Consider the following 19,132-nt stretch of genomic DNA (forward strand, 5'->3'; position numbering starts at 1 on the left):
GACTTAGGGCCACCCCCTCCCCCCACCCCTTCCTCTTCCGGCTGGAGGACAGGACCACAGACCTGGGAGGGCCTGGGGAGGGCGCGGAGGTGGTAATGCACTGCACACAGTGTCTAAAATACAGAAAGGAAAAGTGGGAGAGAGGTGAGGAGGACAAGAGACTGCCAAGTTCAGGAGACTCTGGTTGTGCCTTGGTTTGCACTCTTGTGTGTGTGTGTGTGTGTGTGTGTGTGTGTGTGTGTACACGCGCATGCATGCTACACACCCCTGCCCCTGTACAATCTATGGTTCAAAGGGAGGGAGAGGGGGTATACTTGACATTCCATAACTGCATTAAAATTCTGCAATGAAAACTCGCACAGTCGCTGTGAAAAGCAGCTTTTATAAAAAGACCTGTCTCGTTCGGTTTTACCTCCAGATTTCCAGATGGAATCTAGGGGTCTTCAGTGAAAATGACTCTGTGAAATCAATGCGGGCGCACACTGGTTTCTCACGACCGGGCACAGGGTGCAAGCCCTGGCCCGGGGTCCATCCGAGGGAGCCCTGGGTAAGGAGAGGTGAGATTCGGGGTGGGAGGTGAGGGTGGAGAGGCCGGCCAGCGCTCATCCTCGTCCTCCCGGTATCACTCAAGCCAGGCAAACAGAAAGGGGGTGGGGGGAGATGAGGTGAGATCAGTGAGGAGGGACTAGCTGGGGGAGGGGAGGACACAGAGAGAGGGAAGGTTAGAGGAGAAGAGAAGGGGAGGCGGGAGCGGCCGGTGGTCTGGTGGCTGGGGCGGTTCGGAGGCTCCCCACCGCCCCACCGCCTGCGCCTGGTTTCTGGAAAGCCCGGAGCTGAACAATCCCAAGAATGTTGGGCAGGGTCCTCGGGGGAACGGTGAGCGGCGGGCGGGGGCTGGGAGGGGACTTTCTCTCGCCCGAGGGCGGGCTCAGGACGCACCCGGGGCTCTGGGAACCCACGGGGGATTAGGGTCACGGGGGAAACGGCGGGCGCGGGCGCCGTTCGCGGGGCGCGGACATGTGCCGGCGGCGGGCTGGAGCGAGCGCGGGCGCCACGGCCGCCCTAGTCCGCCCGAGATGCGGTGAGAGGCTGCGGTGAGTCTCTCGGGGGTCCCAGGGGTGCCCGGGTCCCGGTTGCCTTCCCTCCCAGGGTTCAGGTGGGCCGAGGTCGACCCCGGGGCCCGGCCGGGGCTGGGCGCAGCTGGGGGCGCACGGGGCGCGCCGGGCTTCGCGGGGGCGCTGCGGGGCTCGGCCGCCGCCAACTTCTCCCGCAAGACGGGCGAGCCCTGGGAGCGAGTGGGCACCGGGCCGGCGGGGAGAACGTGACCCGGGCGCCAGGCGCCCGCAGGACGCGCGCCGGGCACCGGGCACGCAAGGGCGCAGCGGCCGGGGCGCGCGGGGCCGGTCCCGGCCTGGCGGGAGGCGTGGCCGGGCCGTGAGGACCTGGGCCGAGGGGAGGGCCGGGCCCGGGCGACCTGGAGGAGGGCTCAGGGCGTGGTGTCAGGTCTCGGGCCGCGGCCCCGCGTGGCTCCCGGCGCCCGGGTTAGGTCTCCTGGAGGCCGGCGCGCCCAGACCGCACCGGGCGACACTAGGGCTGCGGATTCGCCCTGCGCACAGACGCTGATTTTTTTTGAGCCAGGTTTGTTTCATTTCGGTTTCTGCGGGGTTCTCCTCGGGATCGCATCCACTTTTCTGCTCGTTCTTACACTTTTCCTCCCCGAGCTCCACGGGCCCTTCCCCTCGCTCGCCGCGGTCTCTCTTATGTAATTGACGCCTGGTGCCGGCGTCGCTCGGGGGCGGCGGGGGCTCTTTTGTGGAGAGAAGTTTTTTCCTTCCTAAGCGATCGCAGCCTCTGTAGGGTGAGGGCGGGGTGCCGGGCGCCGGGTCCCGCGTGGCCTTCCTCCACCCCCGGGGGCCGGTCCCTTCTCCACCCAGGACCAGAGGCAGCGCTGTGACTCTGAACACTGGTACCTGGCTGGAAGCGGCGGGTTCGGAAATGCGCCGTGTAGCACGGCTCTGGCGTTTGTGGGGGGACCCGGCTGGAAAGGAATTGCCCGGCAACCCTGGGACCCGGCGCCCTGCAGCCCTGGGACCCGGCGCCCTTAAGCCCTGGGACCCGGGACCCGGGACTCGGTGCCCTTAAGCCCTGTGACTCGGGACCCGGGTCCTGCGACCCGAGATCCGGCGCTCTTAAGCCCTGTGACCCGGGACCCGGGACCCGGCGCCTTGCAGCCCTGGGACCCGGGATCTGGCGCCCTGCAGCCCTGGGACCCTTGCTGAGAGGCGCTGCTGGCTGGCGCTGCGGGTGCGGACTTCGTCCCGCCCTCTGGACTTCACCGGAGCCTGTGGAGCTGTAATCTCTCCCGCGTGCCCCTGCACGGTGCAAATCTGGAACCCAAGGGTTCTCCCCAGCCTCCGTTTCCCTTCATTCGGCGGCCACTGCGCAGCCCGTGCGGGAATAAGTTAATGCTGCATGAGGAGGGGGAGGATTCTTCCATGAGAATCCGGGCCGGGCCTGGCATTTGAAACTCAGCAGGACAGACTCTGGTTCTCCTGGTGTGGCGAAGTTGAAGTTTGCAGGGTCCTTGTAGAGCTGGGCCTTCCGACCTTCCCTGTCCTTCCAAAGTGACACTAACTGCGCAGGTCCAGCTTCTAAGGACATCTGCAGGGAGCCGGGACATTACCAGTGCAGGTTTGTCTCTGCATAGCCACTATATTTTTAGGACCAGAAGTATCAACTTCATGGTATGCCCTCTCTCTCTCTCTCTCTCTTTGTCTGCCTGTCTGCCTGTCTATCTGTCTGCTAGCCTGTCTGTCTCGGTCTCTCTCTCTCTCTCAAATGTGGCTGGGTGTGGTGAACTTGGATGATTAAGAGCTGAGTGCTAGCAGTAGGTCCCCATCTGGAGGTTCAGCATTCTGAGCCCTAGTTTCCTGACTTGGGAGAATCCCAGCATCACCTGATCTCACCTGGAATGAAGTATGAGGGGGAACATCAGTGAGGAAGTTAAGGCACTGCCTCTCAGTGCTGCTGGAAAGCCCTGCCCAGGGGCAAGCAGGCCTAGTTGAAGGATTCACAAAGCATGTGCCAGAGGGAAGGCAGAGTTCAGGTAGTTGGATGGTGCTTCCTCTCCAATGCAGTTCCATGCAGCCTTGGAGGCAACCTCATGAGAGCCCAGCGGCTTGCATGCTTCCCAGGGTAAGAAGCCAGCCAGGGAGTGGAAGCGCCTGCCTGCCTGCCTGCCAGGCAGGAGCTCTGTGGGGGAGTCACAGGCCTTGGTGGGTCCCACCCACGGGGTGCTCCAGTTCCCGGCCTTGAGTCTCCCTTCAGAGAGGCATCCAGTGACATTTCTAAAAAAAGAACTAATGGCAAGGAAAAGAAGTGGGTTGTTCTGTCACTAACACATTTCTCAAGATTGTCTTCTGAAATGTAGACTAGAGCAGCAGGGAGATGGTTTTAAGGGAGTTCTCAAGTGAATGAGATTTAATATTCTGATGTTCCTAAGGTCCACCTGGAAATCCAGGGGGACCAAGGAAATGATTCTTCATGATTACTTCTGTAAGGAATCCAGGCATTAAGTCTGAACCAGGACCAGTCAGTGCATCTCCACCCCACCACCCCACCACCCGAGAGACTTTTCAGCTGACAAGCATTACGTAATCATTAACAAGACATGGCAACGTTCAGGTACATAATATTCTGTCTTCAGTGAGCAGCCACTGCTTCCCTTGTCCAATAAAACACTGTTATTTATCCCCTGTCCTTCTGAGAGCCTCGTGCAATCAAGAGGAATGTGTGTAAGACTTTGGACCCGGCACTTTGAATTCTAGTGTGATTCCTTTATTAATAACTCAGCAGGAAGCAGTTATCTACTGGGTCTTCCTGATGACCTTCAAATCGAGAGCCATTCTCTTTCTACTTTTTGTGGTGCAACCATTTCCACAAAAGATGGTTTCGGAGCAGTTGGGTCTAGGGCTGAATTTGTATTGAGCCCTCAATGGGTGATCTGAGCTTCTGATATTCATGTCTACAGGTCTGCCAGAAAATTGAAGTTGCTCTAAGCTAATTGGTAAGCTAATTGTAAATAATTACTAGGCCTCTAGCAAAAACAATGACATTTAGTATTCAGGCATATATCCCTTTAACTTTCCACCCTCGATTTCTGCAACAAGATCCTAAATAGCTGGAATGGCAGGAAACAATTGTATTTCAAACAGTGACCTAACCTCGTGTTTTCCACAAAGAATGTTGACAATTTGTGTGGGCTTGGCCAACACAAAATCTGGCCTGGAGTCTCTCTACACCCCTTCTCTGCAGCATAGGATTGGAATGTAATGCCCACCCTAGGAGGTTTAGGGAGAAGGTGTGTAGGAGATATAGACATAGACTGGAAAGTGGAATGAGTCTCCTGCTGATTGGTTGGTGCCCTACCACTTGAACAATGCCTCCATCCTTGCTTTTTTGCTCCACTGTTTAGGAAATGAGTTCTCATAGACTTTTCTGTCTAGACTGACCCTCCAGGTAGCTAGGCTCCTGAGTAGCTGCTCAGAAGGCAGGCTCAGGTGTGAGCCACCAACAAATGTATTTTCCACTTGGATATGTTTCATCACCAACTTTTGATCCAGTGAGTGACTACTTTCAGAATGTTGTCTAACCAGTTTATTAGACGCACATATCAGAAGTAGTAATTTTGAGCCATAAAAAAAATACATGTTGTTGTCATAAGTAAAATAAACTACCTGGGGTGTTTGTTCCTCTTGGATTTTTTTTTCTGTAGTAGTCATGACTCAGATGACTTCTTGGTCAGGTGTTTGCCCCCTGGGGCTTTATCTGTGATCCTACTTGAAATTATCGCTTAGTCATAACCTCCAGGCACTCGTCATTGATTTTTGGAACTTATAATAGAAACCCTTGGAGCAAGATATAAAGTTAACCTTTCACATTAGTCCAAAGTTCAGAAGGGTGAGTTTAAAATGCTGTAAATAATGATAGAGAATTTATTTGCTTACAAACTTCTGAAGTAACACTGTGCAGGCAGCCAGCCAAGTTTCTGTTTGAGTCTGTTGAGATCTTCGGTGATTAACAAAAGGTGGGAATCTAGACTTATCAAATCCCTGTGGTTGTGTATGTGTTCTTGCAAATTCAAAATTTTGATTTTCCAACCAAAGAAGTAGTTGCTAATATAGATTAACCTTTTGTTTTTATTCAGATTGTGTGTGTGTGTGTGTGTGTGTGTGTGTGTGTGTGTGTGTGTGCTGATAATGGAACTTAAACTCAGGGCTTGTACTCTTGCTTGGCTTTATTTCCTAACGGCTGGTGCGCTGCCATTTAAGCCACACCTCCACATCCAGCGCTCTGCTGGTGAATTAGAGGTAAGGTGTCATGGTGTTAGGGACGCTTCTGCCTGGATTGGCATCAAATCTTGGTCGTCAGATCTCAGCCTCCTGAGTAGCTTGGATTGCAGGCGAGAGCCATGGACATCTGGCTTCTGCCCCATTCCTAAGCATTTGGAAAATCACGTGTGTGTGTGTGTGTGTGTGTGTTTATGATAGCTATCAATATATACTTTTTTCTTTGCATCTACGCACGTGTCGCGCGTGGCTGACCTGTCTCTGTCTCTGCAGCCTGTAGGTGATGGGCAGGTCGGAAAGTCAGATGGATATAACTGACCTCAGCTCTCCTAAGCCCAAGAAGCAGCAGCGATGGACCCCGCTGGAGATCAGCCTCTCGGTCCTCGTCCTGTTGCTCACAGTCATCGCCGTGACCATGATAGCGCTCTATGCAACCTATGACGGTGAGTGGCCGGCCTGCAGCGTCCTCGTGGCCCGAGGGGATGCGGCTGCAGCATGCACCGCAGCATGCACTGCAGCATGCGCCACACGCCTTGCCACGGCTGCGCGTGCGCTGTGAGCCTTCCCGCCGCCATGCATGCCCCCCTTCCTGCCACTACGCATGCGCCTTCCCTCCACCACGCATGCGCCTTCCCACCTCCGCGCAGGTGTGCGAGAGGCACACCTCCCTGGATAAAATGGACTCCTGCTGGTCAAAACGCCGGCCTTCCCCGCAGGGCCCAGTAACTGCCAAGTACACTGAGTGTGCTTAGATCAGATGTACGAGGACGCTAACGGGTGGCTTTATTAGACTAATTAAGTATCCACCGTCCTGTGGCTGACGGTACTCACAGTCTTTAGTGGGGTTTTGTAGCCACTGAGGTTGTAAAGGGCTGTCCCAGGGACTGGGAAACTTGATCTGGTCTTGGAAGATTTACAACAGGGATTAGTCAAGACTGGTTCTTTAATGTGAGAATATGATGGCTGGATGATAAGTGGAACAGGTAGCTACTTAAATGGAATAGTGCAGGGCCCAGCTGGTGGAAAAGACAAAAAGATGCATTTTTCTGTAGAATCACACTTCCAATTTAGGATTTGTCTAAGCCATCTGCCTGCATCCACCTGTGTTGCTTTTTAACCACCAGCAGTGTAAGGCTTCGCATTCAGCTCATACTTTAAGGAATTGCTTATTTAATTGGCAGGGCTTTTATTTTTTTAAGAGCAAAAGGCAAAGAGGGATTGAAAAACATGTAAATATTTCTATGTCCACTCTCTTTTTCCTAGATGGTGTTTGCAAGTCATCAGACTGCATAAAATCAGGTAAGAGATCACGTTCGCACTTACTAGTTTCAAAATGGTGGGCATTTAATAATCAAATGCTGTTGGAGATGTGTGCATTTGTTCTTTGTTTATGTTTGTGTTCAGGTCACTTATTTGTGTGTTTTGCCTTTAGTTAAGGAAAATAAAAACATTTTAAGTGGTAGATGGATTCATTGGCATAGTGTAGAAAATGATTCCATGTTGTGCTCTTGGGGTATAGAGGAAAGCAGTAAAAACTGTCTTTTGCGTGTGTGTGTGTGTAGCCAAGAATGGTGTTGGATGGGGCAGGTCACCGTTAGCTGATGTATGGTGGATATGTGTTTGGAAGGGAGTGACATAGGACTAGGAGGGGTGTGGGTGGGCCAGGATTTGAAAGTGGAGGCATGGAAGAGGGAATTCCTGATATCCAAGAGAAGGAGCAAAAATGAGTGAAATGGTTCTGGAGGTGAGCTTGATGCTTGGCCAACATGTGCCAGGCCCTGGGTATGATGTGGGTCATGAAAAAAAAACAACAAAAAAAGAATGCACCATGTTCTTGGAAATTACTCAAAACACAGGCTGAGCAGCTAAGGTACATTACAGAGCCTTGAAACCTATGGTAGCTGTGAGCACAGAAGAGGAGTAAATGTTTTCTGGGACAGGGGCATGATGAGGTAAAAGCTGAGAGGTGGTTTGGGAAAGGCTGGACTGAACATTGTGCATGAGACACCTGTGTAGAGGTGGCAGAGGCATGCCTGTGAAAGAGACTTATGTGTGACAGAGGTTTGTCTCTAACAGAACCTTCTGTGACAGAGACTTTCCAATGGTGGAGACTTCTCTGTGATGGAGGTTCCTGTGACAGAGGCTCTCCTGTGGTGGAGTCTCTCCTCCGTTGGAGACTCTCCTTTGATGAGGCCTCTCCTGTGATGGAGGCTCTCCTGTGATGGAGCCTTGTACTAGAATTTCTGCTTGTGTCTGGTACATGTGGTTGAGACAACAAGAGGGAAGCATTCAGGGACTAGACAGGATGATAAAACCAGGATAGAGGTGAGTTGAAATGGTGTCACCTTCAAAAACCCTGAAGCCAAAAGAAAGCAGCACCAGTCTTGCAGATACAGAGGTGAAGAGGAATTCCGTGTGCTTCGTCCAAGCTGGAGGACAGACAGCAGGACAGGCAGATGGCAGGGAGCCAGACACCGAGCAGAATTGTCTAGAGTTGGATTTGAGGACTTCTTGGCTTGGGGGGCATGGAAGGGGAGCCTTGGGAATGATACTAAGTCCTCATGGCAGAAGAGAGGAACAGGGGATGGACTTGGGACCCTCCGTAATAAAGACAGAACATGGGCAGAGGAATCGCTCACGTACAGCAGTGTGCAGAGAGGAGGTGGCTGACAAGAGCTCGGACCCCTTCTTTGTAATGAAGGAGGATCTGTGATATTGTAGTTGTGTCCTTTAGCCGTGTGCCGTGGAGCCCCTCCTCTGCTTCCTCTTACTCGGTAAGCGCTGCACGTTGGGGACAGGAAATGCTCATTCTCCATCAGGGTCCAGTGCGCCAAGTCTGAGTCCGTGGCCTTGACTCTGGTTGATTTTTTGAGGTGTTTTGCCCCAGGCCTGAACTGTGTATGAGGAATATACAATTGGATCCAAGCCGCTGTCTGCTGAGTTTAACAGCATGGACTTTCCGAGCCAATGGCTTGCTGGGAAACAAAGGCATTTTTCTTTCTTCTCCAGGCTCTGCACAGATTCCTTGGTTAGGAGATGGCAGGGTCAACACGTACCTGCATTGTCAGAGTTAGTCCCTTCCAGATCTCCCCACAACTTGTCTAACAACTGCCCTATCATATATCATGCCGTGTTCTGAGAAACTTCCACCTGGATGCTTACTTCTGTCTTTAGTGCATTTCCTGTGTTTCTTACATCACTTAGCTTAATCTGTTCTTCGTTTTCTTCCTTTTTATTTATTTTTCTCATTTTAATTTTGAGGAAATTGGATTATGAGTTGCACAGCATATTTTTTATAAGTACATCTAGGTGATGTTGCCACAGAGTTTTGGAGTTCCTGCCTGGCACCCAGGCCACGTGCAGCCTGTCTGGCCTGCACTGCCAAGGATGGACTTAGGGTGGCTTCTGTCACAGGTGAGCCAGCAGCTTGGGACCTGGCCAGGTGGGGTGTAGCCCTGGGGTCTTGGAAATGTTCAGTGCTTTAGACTTGATCATAGTTTGTGGAACATTGCCTCATGTTGGAACTTAGAGCTCAAAGATGTGAGAAGACTCTGAGAAGTGAAATCCAGACAGAAGTGCCGGGCTATCTGTTAGGCCCCAGAAGCCCGCTGCTTTGTGATGTCTACACCTTCACCCTCCATCCCTGCATACTGGGGCATGGCAAAGGTCACTGGGCATCCATTATCTAGCAGCTTAATGGAATATCTGAGGCCAAGTAGCCTTGTAAAGAGTAGGTGGAGTGTGGTGGAACCTGCCTGTAATCCATATTATGCAGAGGGCCACAGGCAGTGGCTGGCCTCACACCCAGACCGATGCTCACAAGGCTGAAGCAGGACATGCGTGATCGAGTGCCTGCCTAGCAAGCACCAGGCCATGGGTTCAGTCACCCAGTACTTTAAACTGAAAAGAAACTAGGCATTTATTTAGCTCACAGTCAGATGCGGGCAACTTAACCCTGAGAGAGCAGTACTCTTGGCAGAGCAGCGGACATGGCTGTTTTTCCTGCAGCTTAGAGAAGCAGTAGGAGCCTGATGAGGCTCCTGAGAATGATGCCTTACTTCTACACTGTGCAAAGTTCACTTTTCAGGCGGACAGCCAGTGGGTGAGGACACACACGGAAAGGAGAAATTCTGATGAAGTAGTGGCTTCCCAGTGTAATTTGGAATTTGTCTGGCTGAGTCTCATGCTTCTGCAAGGCCCTGGCCACACAGCCATGAAGGATCAGGGCCAACACTGGGTGGGAATCCCTCAGAGCAGGAGATAGGACCATGGCATGACAGATTTGTGCGTGATGACATCATGTGGGGAGTCAGAACAGACCAGCCTCTCAACAAATGGACTCCGGAAACACAGCTTCACTCACTAGACTAGCCCTGGTCAGCTTGCCCAGTTCAGGTCCCAAGACAATCTGTGGTCATGCTCGCCTAGACTCTCTCCAGCCAACTTTGTCTGCCAATCCAATTCTGGCAGAAAAAGGTAGGGTCAATTACAAGATAAATATGCATCTGTAGAGAAGATTTTCTTACATTCTAGGGACATTTTAGACAGCAGTACACCGTCATTTTTATGCCTCGCCGAGGAATGGAACACCTAGATAAGCTGAATTAAGCACGTAGAGGGGAGATAGACATGTTCAGTAAGATCATAGGGAGTTCAAAGGTTTGCTTTACAGCTACAAAGTAGTGTGTTTGCAGTTTCTGGGTGTAATGTACACTATCTATCTAAACTCCTTTGACAGTGTGAGAAGTAATTTAGAAAATTCTGACAATGGGAAAAGCAGGGATGTGTCTGGTAAAAAGTGGGTCACACTGGCCCGGGGTGGTCTGCAGACCCTGAGTCTCTGTAGAGATATTGTGGGGAGACACAGAGGACCCTACTGCAAAGGAGAGACCAGGCTGAGCCCTGCTGGTACATCTTCCAGGCCGTGATATGCAGCCCAGATAGATCAAATTAGTGGATTATTTAAAGGAGATTGAAATCCAGTGTAGTCATAAAACCAGAACAGAAATGCCATGAAAATATCCATCCTTGAAGAAATTGTGGTGGCCTCTTATCTGGTCCTACTTCTAGACTGACCAGAAAAGTTCTCTCTGTTCAGGAAAATGCATAGAAAAAGAAACAATACAGAGAGCTCCATAGACTTCTAGAGGAATCTTGAATATCTCTATACAGATACAGATATAAGAGGGTTCCCTCTCTTTTTTTTCTTGGCTGGTACAACAGATTGAACTTAAGGCCTTGAACTATTGCTCAGCTATCTTGCTTACAGCTGGTACTCTACCGCTTGAGCCATGCATCCAATCTGGCTTTTTGCTCATTAGTTGGAGATGAAGTCTCTAGAGACTTTCCTGCCTGGGCTGGCTTCAAACGGAGATTCTCCAAGTCTCAGCTCCCTGAGTAGCTAGGACTGCGAGAGCCACTGGCGCTCCGCTGAGCAGGAGATTGTATGGGAATCCACTCATGCATGTCTCAGCATGCAATTTCCTTATGGATGAGAACTGGGAAAGCTGCTGCTGGTGCCCTAATTGTGTTGTCTGAGGCCCCAGAGGCACTGGGGCTGACAGGAACTGCACTGGAGTTCAGAGTGCAGAGGTGGGGTTCCAGAGGAGAGGGCGTTCCTTGCTCTCCTGCCTTTCCTGCTCTCGCTGGTGCCAGTCACAGTCCACAGGTTCAAATGCCAGTCTCTTGCAGAAATGCTTCATGCCTACCTCCCCGGGAATCCTGCCTGGTCAGAGAATCACTTAACCCAGGCAAATTGGTATCTAATGACTAACCACAACACATTGTCATAAAAAGCTAGACTACCATGTTGGCGAGGATGGGAGGAATACACACTGGCACATGTCTCTGGGGAGTGTAAATTTCCATACATCCCACCTCAAAATGTGAGAATCATTTTGGGAAACAATTTGGCAATTAAAAAAAAACAAACCTGACCCTATAATTAGCCTCCAATGCCATAATCCTTATCCTGGCGAGGAGAGCACACATCCCAGCAGAATTTTGTGTGATCGCCCATCACAACACTTTTCAAGCTACCTTCACAAGCGACAGAACGTAAGATCTGTAGAATCACTGCTCAATGTGAAGTAAGCCAGACACAACATCATGTGTTGCATAATTCCTTCATCTTCAGTTTGCGAAGGAGTCAAGAGCACAGGGTCAGATATTGGCTGCTGGGTCTGGGGTAGAGCAGGGGTTCTCTGCTAATGGGCACAGGAAACTGGAGAGAACACAGCTGTAAACTTTGAAAGAGACACTAATATCATGAATAATGAAGAAGGAATCTTTTGAAAGCTTACTCTATCTTTTTCCATTAAGCACAGTTTGGCATCAGAGATATGGTCTGTGACCTTAATGAAGTGATTTTTAGCTGTGTGCATGCCTTTCCCTTATGTAGAGACATTGGAATTAAAAGTATCTCATTTCACAGAGAAGATTCAGGGACAAATGGCAGTCTGCTTTGAGTTAATTGCCTTTCATGGAAATATGCCATAGGTCTAGTACACAGATATGTTCCAATTAACATCTAATTTCATGAAATAACATGTGCACTACTTAATGCTTTTTATTGAGAAAACAGAGAGGGGGGAGAGACAGAGACAGAGACAGAGAGACAGGATAAACTTCTGATTTCACTGTCTTCATTGAGCTGCAGGTGTTTGTCACTGCAAAGGAGCAGGCAGATTATAGAGACCCTTTATGTCCCCAGCAACTATCTTAGCCTCTGAAAGGAGGGGAGCTTACCTGCCCTTTCACTTGCTTCCTGAATTCACCTTCTGGACCAGCTAGCCTTTTTTTTTTTTTTTTTTTTTTGGTCATGGGACTTGAACTCTGCCTGGGCGCTGTCCCTAAGTTCTTCAGCTCAAGGCTATCTACCGCCCTACCCCTGAGCCACAGCCACACTTCCTGTTTTCTAGTGATTAATTGGAGATAAGTGTCTCTCGGTCTTTAGTGCCCGGGCTGGCTTTGAACCGTGATCCTCAGATTTCAGCTTGGGAAAGCTAGGATGACAGGCATGAGCCACTGCACCCAGCTGAGCCAGCACTTTTTATAGTTCTTAAAACTCCTTTCCCCATCTCTTCCCCAGCCTACCCTGCCTCACTGCCAGTGGTTCCTGGTGGCTACAGTACACAATACTGGAGGAGATAATGTGGGCAAAGACTCTGCAGACCATACCAAGGACAAGCTGTAATTCCCTACAAACTTTGCTAAAAGCCAGCATATGGCTTTTCTGAAGGATCTGGCATGTTGGAGCTTGCCTGGTATAAAGATCTACCCTGACAGGAAAGGCATCTCCGTGTCCCCAGTGTAGGAGAGCTGGGTAAGGCTGGGGCTCCAGAGAGCATCTGTGGAGCTACTCCAGGGAGGGTGTAAGGAAGATGCAAGAAGGGACAGGATGGGCAGTGTCCTGTGTTGACCAAGGCAGGAGTCACAGTCTAGTCCATGCTTGGGCATTTGAACTCCTGTCAGAAGCAATGGTCTGAGAACCCTGATCCACAGTCCAAGCTCCGAAGATGGACTTGATGCCTCTGCCATCTGAGCTCCGAGGATGGACTTGACGCCTCCACCATCTGAGCTCCAAGGATGGACTTGACGCCTCCACCATCTGAGCTCAGAGGATGGACTTGAAGCCTCTGGCATCCAAGCTCAAAGAATGTACTGGAAGAGAGACTTGCTGGCAGTCTTGCAAAGGTCACTGTCTGTCTGATGGGCAGGCCCCTCTGAGATTCTACAGCAATCTCACACCTCCTGCATGTACACCCCTCTCCTGATTCTTCATTGGCTGAGTGCTGGTAGGGTTTACATTCTCTCCTGGATGGCACCTAAGTGACATTACTTTCTGTTGGGTAATTCAAATACATGTATCTCTTGAGGTTGATGGGTTGAATTCTGGAAATGGACCTTTGACCTCCACTTCTCTTTTTGTGCCAGTCTTGGGGCTTGAGGTCAGGGCTTTGGCCTTGTCCCTGAGCTTTTATTTTTGCTCAAGGCTAGTAGTGCTGTACCTCTTGAGCCACAGCCCTATTTCCAGCTTTTTGGTAGTTTATTGTAGATGAGAGTCTCAAAGACTTCCTGCCCAGGCTGGTTTTGAACTACGATCTTTAGATCTCAGCCTCCTGAGTAGCTAGAATTACAGGCAGTGCCAGCTCCCTCATTGCTCTTCTGTGACAGGAAGGCTTTTGTGGAGATGTGTTTTCTGGCATGTACAGTTTCTTTTCTTTACCTTTTTTTTGGGGGGTGGGCGGTCATGGAACTTGAACCCTGGGCCTGGGTACTGTCCATGAGCTCTTCAGCTCAAGGCTACTGCCCTACCCTTGAGTCAAACCCCACTTTCCGTTTTCTAGAGGTTAACTGGAGATAAGAGTCTCAGGTCCTTTTGTGCTCAGGCTGGCTTTGAACCTTGATCCTCAGATCTCAGCCTCCTGAGTAGCTAGGATTACAGGCGTGAGCCACTGCACCTGGCTCATATACACAGTTTCCAACAATTTTCTCATATATTTTCCAGTCCATTGTTTCCCTTTCTGATTGGTTCTGTTTGTCTATAGATTTTCCAATACATGAACTTTCTCATACCCACAAGTCTCTGTGCAAACAAGCTCCTGTCATTTTCCATACGGCTCAAATGCCTTGTCTAGGAAGTGGACTGCCCACAGCCCATGGGAAGTCCCAGAAGGAGAAGGTTTCAAGGGAAGCAGGGTACAGTCAGTGTTGCCGAGTAGGGCTGGTGGTGAAGAAAGGGTACTGTGCTCAGTAGTTAGCCTCCTGCGCTTACCTGGGTGAGGATTGCCTGGGTCCAGCTGGTAATATGTGCTGTGGACAGAGTGGAGAGAGCTGGGAAATGCTCTGTGGAAGGTGGGGTTCACAAGGCATAGGCACGATGGTGAACAGGAGTGAGGAAACTCAGCGTAAGTGTCCGGCTTGGACAACTGGGGTACGCTAATCACAGTGGGAGGGTGAAGCCCGGGATTCCAGTGGGAGATGGGAGACAGGAGGCTGTGGTCCCACTGTTGGCAAGGAGGAGAGGGACAGAAGGAGCCTGTGCTCTGTGACCTGGAGACAGCCAAGGTAGGCAGACTGCCCACCAGGTTCTGGGAGGTCTGGGGGTTGCGTGTACAGCATCCATTGCTTCAACTTTCCTGCCATGTTGTCCCAGGACTTCTGCAGCCAATTAGAATAATTAGCATCACTTTCTTCTCTTTCCCTAGCCTGGATGAAAACTCAAAATGAAGCAACAAGTTCTTAAAATCATTTTGTTTAAACATTTCTCCAAGTGAGCATCCTTCAAAACTTAAAAAAAAAAAAGGAAACAGAACTTTTTACATTTCAGAAGTCAGACTGTCTTTTCTGTTGGGTTTGGTTTTGCTTTTGGTGCCTTTGATCCAGTGAGTCTGATGACAGCGCCTTAGCTGTGAACACTGTGGTAATAAATTGGAATTAAGGTCTCTGGGGAGACCAGACGCTTGGGAAGATAAATGAAGGCATCTAGCTGGAATCTGCTAATCAACAGCGCATCTTTTCTTCTGAGGTTGATGCCTAAACAAAAGCAAGCAAGTAAAACAAAAACGTGAATAAGATCTTATCTTTTAAGTAGATTTTCCCTCCTTTGGATTAATCAAAGCTTTCCTGATCTCAAAAAAATTCTTGAAGAACTTCAAATCATGAAAAACTTACAATAAGATGTTAATGACAACCAAGTATTAACTTACAAATGTTCCCCCAAGATCCCTTTATTAAATTCTTTAGCATAATTTTCTGATATAATGAAATTAAGCTATTTTTTATATCTGTACTGGTCTGAAGAAAAAATAAATTTATTATCTCCCCCCAAATGCATGAATATAGCAATGAGTGATTTCACAACTTAAAAGCCCAGGAGCAAAGTAGTAATATTTGAGAAATTATTCCAGTTTATATTTGAGCGAATCAGATGGAGAAAGCCATGTGCACATAGCTGCTGACTCAACTTGCACAGTGTTCAGTAGTGAGCACATGACTGTGCAATGAGAGGCCAAGAATGCTGCCTTCCAGTGTTACCCACACCAGCACTCACGGCCCTCTGCAAAGTCAACGAAAGAAGCGGGAGGCTCGCAGCCTTCACCCAGTTCCCATTGGCACCCACTGGCCACGGCCGGCGGCTCAGGGCCCTCTGGCCCTCAGTGCCCTGGCCTGCTCCTCTGCCCTGACCTTCACTCCAGTTGCAGAGCTTCTGCATCATTCTTTGGGGACTTTGCTCCTGACTCTTCTCCCAGTTCTGGAAATGCCTCTGCTTCCACTCCCCCTCCCGCTGCCTTCTGGGACTGGCTGGAGCTCAGCAGCTCACCTTGTAACCTTTTGCCAGTGCTGAGAACTGCAAGAGTCCTGAGCACACTGTCCATCACTCCTGCCCACCAGATGGCATCTCTCCAGTGATTTTTAATGTGTGTATGTGTGCATGTATGTGCATGTATGTATGCATGTATGTGTATATGAATGGGGTATGTATGTGTGTATGTATTGCTTAGCTTTTTCACTCAAGGCTGGCTTTCTACCATTTGAGATGCCTCCACTTTTAACTTTTTGCTGGTTAGTTGGAATCTGGCTTTGAACCTTGATCCTCACATCTCAGCCTCCCAGGTATCTAGGATTACAGGCCTGAGCCACCAGCACCAGCCCCAGTGCTTTTCATTTGAGAGCCTCTTCTGTTTCTGATCTGTCTGGAATAGGACTCAGCCCCACTGGACTGGCCACTGAACTGCTCAGCCCCTTTACCTGAGCCCAGCGTGGTTAGACCTCCAGACTGGATGTGCAGGGGGAGATGTGCAAGAGGGGAAGCAGCTTTTGTAGGCACAGCACAGAGGAAGGACAGAGCTGCCTGCACATGTGCCGTGCATGCCTGTGGTTCTGCATTGATCGACTTACCATCCGGTCAAGACAATCTGTAAGGAGACCACGTATGTGATTGCATGTGGAAAGGTTCAGTGCTTTCCCCAATACTCATTATCTGACTTTAAACAAGCCACTTTTTAACCACAAAGATTGTAATAGACAAAAGGATCCAGTAGCAAAATATTTTAAGATTCAGATAACAGTGTGTATGGATTTTATAAACAGCAGATGGTGATAATTTGCAGACATTCTTTGTTTTTATTTGTAATGGTCTCATTTTTAAAAGATGGTTTTAATGAGCACATTGTAGTTGTAACCAGGGGAAGGTTTCATTGTGCATACGTGCAATGTAATACACCTGTCATTCTGTGCATACGTGGAGCATATACTGGTCAGAGTCCCCTCCCCTCTCCTGCTCCTTAGCCCCCTCCCAACTACTGAGAATAAGGGCTTGCTGTGGCGCCCCCATGCTCATTTAGCCCCATTTTGCAGTTCCACACAGCCCTGTCTATTCTCTACATCTCTCTCCTCTTTGCTGAGCCCATTCCTTGGCTAGCAATAATCAATTATATAACCCTCTCTGTGGTCTAAATTGCTCTGCTAATTCTTCCCTTCTAAGCCAGAACTGGGTCAGCAAGGAAATTTTCACGCACATTTCTCCCACTCTTTCCTCACTCTGGTTCTCACTGGAGCCCCCATTCTGTGTCATTTGTGCTCTGCTTTGTTCCCTGGACACCATTATTGAGCCAAATCTCTTGCTATTCGCAACAACTATCTTGTTTTTCCTTCTTCTATTTTTCCTTCTTTCCTTCCTTCCTTCCTTTTTCTATTTCTGTTTGCACCAAAATTTGAACTCAGGGCCTTGAACTTGCTCAGCTTGCTTGTGGGGCTCGTGCTATACCACTTAAATAACACCTCTAGCCCTGCTTTTTCTGGTGGTTATTCTGGAGATAGAGTCTAGTAAGCTTTTCTGCCAAGGCTAGTTTCAAACTGTGTCCTCTGGATCTCTGCCTCCTGAGTAGCAGGCCTGGCATCACCAGAGTCACACCGTCGGCAGCTGTCACTGTTGGAGGCTGCTGTGTTTGGAGATGGTGTGTTTGTGAAATGCCAACTCCATTTCCTCGACTGCTTAGATATTTTACTGGAAATGCACGGTAGGTGGGCTGCTTCCTAACCTTTAGATTGCACATCAAGTGTGTTTTCTTCATCTGCTGAACACTGGCTACGTTTGAGAAAGAAAGATTAAAACCTGAGCCAAATCAAAGAGCCATCGTGGTTGGAGAGAGCCACACCATAGCTGACAGAGTAATATCCGAGCTAGACAGAGGGACCTCAGGGCTGGGTGGAGTGACGTCATGGCTGAAGAGACATATTGTGGTGGGGTGGAGTGATGTCATGGCTGGATGGAGTGCAATGCAGGAGTTACCCCAAGTTACAAAGGAAAAGGTTGTGTTTCCAATGAAAAGCCACAGCTCTATGAGCAGCCATTCCTGGTACTGTGACCAATGCATGTGGTAACACATAAGCAGAGGCCCACAAAAAGAATGGAAATAAGATGAGGTTTCAAGCCTGTTCAAAGTCTTTTGGTGAAGGCAAATCATTGAGTGTAATCCACAGGTCTCCTGGACTGGTCAGGAACTGTGAAAATATAAATACATGTAGTGAAACTCCCTCCACAGAATCATGCCACCTCAATTCCAGGCTCACGGTAGGAGCTAAATTTAACAGTGCTATCTAGAGAAGAGACGTTGTGTGACTTCATTTCATCCTGGGCCTCTTTCCAGAAGCACCAGGGGACTAGCTCAACCTCTCTGCATGTACCTTCACCAAAGTGAAGCGAAGGCGGGAGGAAGGCTTTGAGTTAACCTCAGTAACTGCATATTAACTGAGGTCTGACGGTCATTCTTGACCAGTAACATAATCAACATAACATGTCTACACCAGGGGAACATGAGCAGGCTTCCAGATCTTGGGATTTACCCAGAGTGCCCCTGGGGTGGTGGGTGGGGGCCCGGTGGACAGGTGGGTTACCTACACCTGATGTCCTACAGCTGTTTTTTTTGTGTATGTGTGTGGGTCATGGGGCTTGAACTCTGAGCCTGGGCACTGTCCCTGAGCTCTTCAGCTCAACGCTGCTGCCCTAGCCCTGAGCCACAGCGCCACTTCCAGTTTTCTGGTAGTTAATTATAGATGAGTCTCTCAGACTTTAGTGCCCAGGCTGGCTTTGAACCTTGATCCTCAGATCTCAGCCTCCTGAGTAGCTAGGATTACAGGTGTGAGCCACCATGCCAGGCACAGCTGTACTTTTTTTTTTTAAAGGAACTGTATTATTCTTCACATTAGAAGCAACAGAAAACTTGCCAACTTCATTTAAGCATCATATTGTATTTAGGTGATATCTTAATGCCTAATAGCTTTTTTCCAGATTAGAATTCAAAATGCAAATTGGACCTGTGAAGCAAAACTTATTTTTAGACTTATGGCACTTGAACTGACACAGAAACACTGGTGTAGCTCTTTTGTGTCTTAATATATTTTGGTTGTGAATTTTGAGGGAATCTCTTCTGGAAAATTCTACTTGGTCCTGCTTCGATTGTGAGCCATTCCTTCAAATAGGTTCTGAGGTAAAGTTATGAAATTTCACTGGCTTGAGAACAGCCAACTAAGACCATGTCAGACCATCTGATTTTAGAATCTTAAAATCCAGGGCCAAATGAGGTTAAAAAATACTTCATATAGCTGCATGCATGTTATGAAGAAATTAAAATCTTAATTGGGTATAAAGAAAAACTGTGGTTGCTATGTAATTTAATTTAGATTTTCTTCCTGTCTCTAGAGAGCTTCTGTGATTTTTTTTAGTATTACTTAGAGTTATGACAAAATAATCATGTATGAAAAATATCATCTTAAAATTA

At 49.1% G+C, this 19,132-nt stretch overlaps 1 protein-coding gene across 1 annotated transcript in view; it reads left to right on the plus strand.

Annotated features, from left to right (window-relative positions):
* Positions 1-733: 733 nt before the first annotated feature.
* The window catches only part of Mme (membrane metalloendopeptidase), a 64,031-nt gene continuing 45,632 nt past the window's right edge, over positions 734-19,132 (plus strand). The window contains exons 1-3 of the mRNA XM_090337926.1: positions 734-876; positions 5,622-5,791; positions 6,612-6,647. Coding sequence (XP_090194052.1) covers positions 5,632-5,791; positions 6,612-6,647 — 196 coding nt within the window. The 5' untranslated portion in view covers positions 734-876; positions 5,622-5,631. The remainder of the gene's footprint in view (positions 877-5,621; positions 5,792-6,611; positions 6,648-19,132) is intronic.

Source organism: Megascapheus bottae, chromosome 1 (assembly GCF_031878675.1).
Source record: "Megascapheus bottae isolate mThoBot1 chromosome 1, mThoBot2.hap1, whole genome shotgun sequence".
Classification (NCBI taxonomy): Eukaryota; Metazoa; Chordata; class Mammalia; order Rodentia; family Geomyidae; genus Megascapheus; species Megascapheus bottae.